At 56.4% G+C, this 6,316-nt stretch overlaps 1 protein-coding gene across 1 annotated transcript in view; it reads left to right on the top strand.

The window, feature by feature from the left end:
- Positions 1–6,316, top strand: part of TNKS1BP1 (tankyrase 1 binding protein 1) — a 38,473-nt gene that overhangs the window by 24,011 nt on the left and 8,146 nt on the right. Inside the window, exons 6-7 of the mRNA XM_019514457.1 lie at positions 1,123–2,918; positions 4,974–5,319. Coding sequence (XP_019370002.1) covers positions 1,123–2,918; positions 4,974–5,319 — 2,142 coding nt within the window. The remainder of the gene's footprint in view (positions 1–1,122; positions 2,919–4,973; positions 5,320–6,316) is intronic.

Below are 6,316 nucleotides of genomic sequence, written 5' to 3'. Positions count from 1 at the left end.
GGGGGGGGGGAAGTTGCCCTGGCACCAGTCGGAGGTATTTTCTCCAGGTGTATTGGGGTCAAGGGGAGGTTTTTCTAGAGGTCACTTCTCCGGCACCAGTAGGCAGCACTCTTCTGTGGGAGAGGGCATGGGGATAGATGGGAGACCCCTTTCAGTCCACACATGCAGCAGTGCTGGAACGGGTTAATCCCTGCCTGGCGGCAGTGAGTGGGTGTGCCATGCTGAATGAGCCAGGCTTGGTTCTGGGCAGCCAAGCCCTGAGCGAGTGAGTGTGCAGAGTGGTTGGACAGGTTGTGTGGAGGCAGAGCAGGAACGTGCCGGAGGAATGGGGGTGGGGTGAAGCACAGAAGGTAAGTGCAGCACAGCCTGCTGCACACTCTCCCACCACCTCTCCTGGCATTCCCTTCTGGGGCATATGGGAGCCCCCAGTTTGGCACAGCAATGGACAGGGACAGTGGTAGGACATCAATCCTGCAGAGGCTCTTGGCTAACTTGGAGCTGCGGGATGAGGCTGGGCGTGTTCGGCACTCAGAGCAGTTGAGTGCTCCCTGGATGGGCGCGGCAACTGTGAGTACGCAGAAAGAGTGCACCTTCTGGCCCCCTGGCAGTCAGGCTTGGGGTCCAGCTGCAGAGGGGTAGGCAAGGGATCCTGATGGTCTCTGCTGCTGCCCTGCTGGCATGCCCTATTCCTCCAGGTTGTCTGGTGATGGGCAGGAGGGCTTGCAAGAGGTGAAGAGGCTGGGGGCGTGCCACAGGAGCTGCTGAACTAGAGACCTCCAGAATAGCCTGGTGGAGGTTACACTCAGAAACAGGATGCCTTCCCATCCAGGAGGGTGGGGAACAGGTGATGCTGGGGGTCAGGAGGGGGCCTCTTTACTCTCCCGTCCACAGGTTAACCTGGAACCCCAGTGCTGCAGCTCCAGCTGGGAAAGTACTTAAGATGGAGTGCTTCAAGCTCAAGGGGGTGCCACAAACCCAAGGCGGGTTCTCTTCCTTTCTGTCCCGTAGCAAGGCTGCTTTGGGGTGGAGGGGACAGGACTGTCCCAGCTGGGTCTCCACATTTATCCTTGTCCCAAATTCCCTTTTCCTCTAAATCACCTGTCTCCCTCCCTTTCTGCACAGGGTCTCCTTGGCTGGTCGCGGAAGGACCTGCACAGTGAGTTTGGCATTGGAGAGGCCCACCAGGTCAGTGACTTTGACTGGGCCAGTGAGCCTGGCTCTGGGAAGAGAGACTGGCCCAGTGGGTATGGAGCAAGCGAGACCGAACAAGACCGGGCTTTTGGCACCAGTAAACGTGACTGGGCCAGTGCATACAGCATTAGTGAAGCTGATCGGCAGGATGGGGTGTTTGGTGTCAACGGGAAAGAGTGGGCCAGTGAGTACAAAGGGACAGAGGTAATGGGGGATTCCAGCACTGGGCACAGAGACTGGCCTGATACTTATGGCCTTGGGGATGGCCAGCATCAGGATGGAGACCTGAGCACTTCCAAGCCAGACTGGACCAGCCAGTACAGCATTGGCAGCAGTGACAGCCAGGGTATGGAATTTGGCACTGGGAAGCCAGACTGGACCAGCAGCTATGGTATTGCAAGTGGTAACCAGCAAGATGAGGAGTTCAGTTCTGGTAAGCCAAGTTGGACCAGTGAGTATGGTGTGCGTGATATTGGCCAGCAGGACAAGGACTTTGATGTTGGGAAGTCAGGCTGGACCAGTGAGTATGCCATGGGTGACACCAGCCAGCAGGACAAGGAGTTCAGTCCCAGCAAACCAGCATGGACCAGTGAGTACACTGTGAGTGATGCCAGCCAGCAGGACAAGGAGTTCAGTCCTAGCAAACCAAGCTGGACTAGTGAGTACGGTGTGGGTGACAGCAGCCAGCAGGACAAGGAGTTCAGTCCCAGCAAGACAAGTTGGACTAGTGAGTATGGTGTGGGTGACACCAGTCAGCAGGACAAGGAGTTCAGTCCCAGCAAGCCAAGTTGGACTAGTGAGTATGGTGTGGGTGACACCAGCCAGCAGGACAAGGACTTTGGTGTTGGGAAGTCTGGTTGGAATGGTGACTACGGTGTGGGCAACACTGAACGAAAGGAGAGGGAGTTTTGTACTGGGAATCAGGATTGGGCCAGCGAATATGGCATTAGCTGTACAGACCAGGAGAGTGCCTTTTGCAGTGGAAGGAAAGACCAGTCTAGCATTGGGGATTCGCATTGCCTGGGTGGAGAGCCCAGTGCTGAGAAATCTGGCTGGAGTGGCTCTAATCTCCAGGAGAACAAGTCTGCTACCAGTAGCAGAAACTGGGCTGTTGAATTCAGTGTTGGAGGGGCTGAGCACCAGAACCAGTTTGGCATCATAGGGACGGACAGGGACAGCAGCATTGGTTTAAGCACTTTGAATCCATCCAGCTCAGCTGGGACTGTTGGTCCAGCAGAGCTCAGAGAGAGCCAGTCTGACTGGGTTGGTGAAGAGGGGATCGCAGGTCCAGTGATGCCCCAAGAGGCTGGAACAGGCCAGTCTGACTGGGCCCAGGATCTTGGCCTCAGACGCCTGGATATTTCCAGCAGTTGGGGAGCTGTGGGTTCTGATGACTGCACAGAGGGTGAAGTGGGACGGACAGACTGGGTCCAGGACCTTGGCATGAGCAGCCAGAATCCCTCTGATGGCCAGAGGCCTGGAGGCTTTGATATGTGCAGAGAGGAGCAGCTGGATTGGGCCCAGGACTTGAGCCCTATGTTTGGCATAGGGAACACAGTTACTTTCAGCAGCTCACAGGCCAAGGGCCTGGACAAGACCAGTGAGGCTGGAGTGGAACGAACAGATGAGGCTGGTGACAGTGGGAGCGATGTCATGGAACAAAGCCCTGACCTCAGCCTGCACATTGAGGAGCCGAGCATAGAAGATGGTGGAGACTCGGAGGATGGGTAAGGGCTATGCTGGGCATGTGAGGGTGGGGTGTAAGAGGGATGAACACCTTTGTTGGTGTCCTGGCTCCAATAGTAGCTCTTTTCAGTGGGGCCTATTGATGCTTAGAGCACTTGCTCTAGTTTAGGAAACCCATGGAGGGGACATCGGTATGGCCGAGAAGCTGTTTGGCTAAGTATGCATCTTATGGCAGGGAGTGCTGCTGCTGCGAGGCATCTGTGGGGAAGTTCTTCCCTGGGCCTTCTGCTGCGGACATGGAGGACCATCTTGTGCTGACTCAGTCATGGTAATGGGGTCAGGCTGTCTGCTGTGCAGTATCCTCCAGGACCCCTTTCTCCTCTTCTGCAGTCTGCTTGGCTTTAGTGGGCATCCCTCCAGGCTGAGGTGTGTTGGTTTAGGTGGCCCAACTTGCCATTGACAGCAGGATCTGGCCTTTCCACTTACTTCCCCCACCCTGCACCTTTTCACATGTCCAGGTCCAGAAGAGGACAGGTGGGCTGGACCAAAGCAATTTGATCTTGCTGTGGGGGAAGCCATGCTGCTTTGGGCCCTTTCCCTTGGCACTGCCTCTAATTCCCCACCTGCACCTCTTTCCCCCAGCCCTTGGGGACTATCTGGATACAGTGTTGAAAAATGTCTGCTGTGTTAGCCCTGGGCCTTAGCTCTCTATCTTCCTCACTCCCTGATGACTTCTTGTTGTGCCTTCTTCCACTCTCCCTGAGGACTGTTGTTGGCCTCATGCTGTAATATCCTGATTTCCTCTGAGTGACCTGCTGAGGCCCTCAGGGCAGGGCGCATTGGCTCTCAAGTAGGGCTTCCTCCTTCCTCCACTGGGGACCTGAGGACAGCCCTGCATTTTTCTGCTAACCCCCAGCATGTAGAACGAGACTTGCCTCTCCCAGTCAGGAGCTGAAATTCTAGCGCATGAAGGTTTGGCTGGAGTTGCTGAGGGGTGACATCATGGGCTTGGGAGTAACAGTCTGGCTTTTGGTAATCATGGGAGCTGGCTGGAAGCCTGGGGCTGGGTGGGGCCCTGAGCATGCTCCCTCCATAGGCGTGACTGGCTAGCATGGCTTTGTATGGCTCTTGTTGCGTTGCCCTGGCAGTGCCCTCTCCATAGGGCAGACCAGGTCCTGGAGAGCTGACAGCCAAAGCATAGCATCCTGGCTCCATGCCCACAGCAAAGGTCAGTGGGCTGCTGTCCCGTCTGCTGCTGGGAGAACGCAAGCTTCCCCATTTCCTGTTCTCTCCCCAGCATTTGTTGTTCCCCCTGCTGGCTGATGTTCCCACCAGCATGACAACCCCTGTGAAGAGCCTGCTGGAGTTGGAGGGGTTACTTGCCCGAGTAAGCCAGACTTTGGGCTTTTCCATGGCCAGCCCAAGTGAGCCCTGCCCCACAGCTGTCAGGGGGCTCCTCCAGGCTGGCTGGATTTCCAAGTCTGTCCCTGTAGCTGGCTTGGCTCCCAGTGTGGGCTCTGTATAACCTAAACGGTGTAAAACTATGTTCCCTGGGAACAGCTTCCACATGGGTTTTACACCCACTTCATGGTAGTGCTGCCTCCCAGCAAGTATTCCTGCCTCCCCAGAAGGTTTTTTTCCAGGCTCAGGATGCCTGAGCTTGGCCAAGACAAGGACTTCTGTGAGCAGTATCTTTTATTGAGCCAACTGCATGGTCGGGAAAGAGATTGACAAGCTTTCAAATGCCAGTCATTCTTCATCAGGTCACTACGAGCTTTGCCAAGTCACTTTCCCATGCTGTGCCTCAGTTTCCCTAGGTGGATAATGACACTGCTGTAATGCATGTCATGAGGCTTGATATGGGGCATTCAGTCCTGGGCTTCTGACAGCACTTCAGCAGCAGAGGGTCTGGGAAGAGAGCGAAGGAGCCGGGGAGAAGAAAGTTATGGGATTATGGGAGTGCGGGTCTGTGGAGGGCAGAGGAAGAGGGGGAAGGAGAGGATTCTGTGATTGAGAGTGTGGGGCCGTTGGGGAAGGGAGCATGAGCCTCTGCGGCAGTGAACAGGCCAGGCTTTCACTCTTGTCTCCCCATGCAGAGGCCCTGTAGGCTCACGGCTCTCTGGCCCCAGCTTGCTGCTGGAGGAAATACTGGCCAACGGCTCTGTCCAGCCAGCCCAGCAGGAGAGACCTGCCTCACCACAGACCAGCCACGTGGGAGAGGAGCAGGGCCTGAGCAACACTGCCAGTGACCAGGCATTGGAGGTTGACGGCCCTGCCCAGGCTGCTGGAGATGGAGGGCCCCCCCAGCCTGATGATGCAGATGGGAGCTGCCTACCAAAGCAAGTGAAGAGGCTGAGCCAGCCAGAGTGCAGGGGGAGCCCAACCGAGAGGCGTCGGCTGTCCCAGGGTCCGCTCCCAGCACAGGACTTCTCCTTTCTGGAGGTAAGCATGACACGGGCTTTCCAGCAGAAGCTTCTTCCAAGCCCACCCTGCACAGGGGAGCTTTGGACAGGTTCTGGATGGCTGTATCCCACCACCATCCCCCTGGCATCCCCTCTGGCTGGCCCCCTGTGAGCAAAGCTTGAAGCCTTTGCTGGCCCCAGGGAGTGGAGGCCTGCATTGTGTGTTAAATGGCCCTTCCAAAGGGAGAGGACCCTCCGTTGATGGGACACCGTGTGGTGGTCAGAGGAGGGGGGCTGTGAGGAGGACTTCTCAGGGGTCCCTCACCTCCCAAGTAGAGCTTTCAGGTCCTGGGCCCCATTCTCCCAGCAGTGGGGTGACTGTATCTGGGTTGGGATTCCTTGGTGTTGCCGGGATCTCACAGATGCCACCCTGAGACCTGCATTGTATTGTGAGATCTGAGATACGCTGGACTGAGTCCTGATGCAGCACAGGGAACTTCACGGGGCTCATGATTGTGTCTTGGGGCTGAAAGGGAGTAGAAGGCGGCCCTGGGGCTGCGGACAATGGGCTGAGTCAGTGTGGTGTTATCTTTGTGTGGGGTGTCCTCCTTATAGTTTCATAGTTTCTAGGGTCAGAAGGGACCTGAGCAGATCATGTAGTCTGACCCCCTGCCATGGCAGGAAAGAGTACTGGGGTCAAACAACCCCAGCAAGGTGTACATCTAGCCTCCTCTTAAAGACCCCCAGGATAGGAGCCAGCACCACTTCTCTTGGAAGTTGGTTCCAGATCCTAGCTGCCCTGACAGTGAAGTAGCGCCTCCTGATATCTAGCCTAAATCTACCCTCTGCCAGCTTGTGACCATTATTCCTGGTCACTCCTGGCAGTGCTTGGGGGAACAGAGACTTCCCCAGTGCCTGCTGATCCCCCCTGACTAGTTTGTAACAGGCCACTAGATTTCCCCTCAGCCTTCTCTTGTGGAGGCTGAACAGGTTCAGGTCCTGTAGCCTCTCCTTGTAGGGCCTGCCCTGCTGCCCCC

Source organism: Gavialis gangeticus, unplaced genomic scaffold (assembly GCF_001723915.1).
Source record: "Gavialis gangeticus isolate Ggan-Ray unplaced genomic scaffold, GavGan_comp1, whole genome shotgun sequence".
NCBI lineage: Eukaryota > Metazoa > Chordata > Crocodylia > Gavialidae > Gavialis > Gavialis gangeticus.
This window is presented reverse-complemented; position numbering and strand designations above follow the sequence as displayed.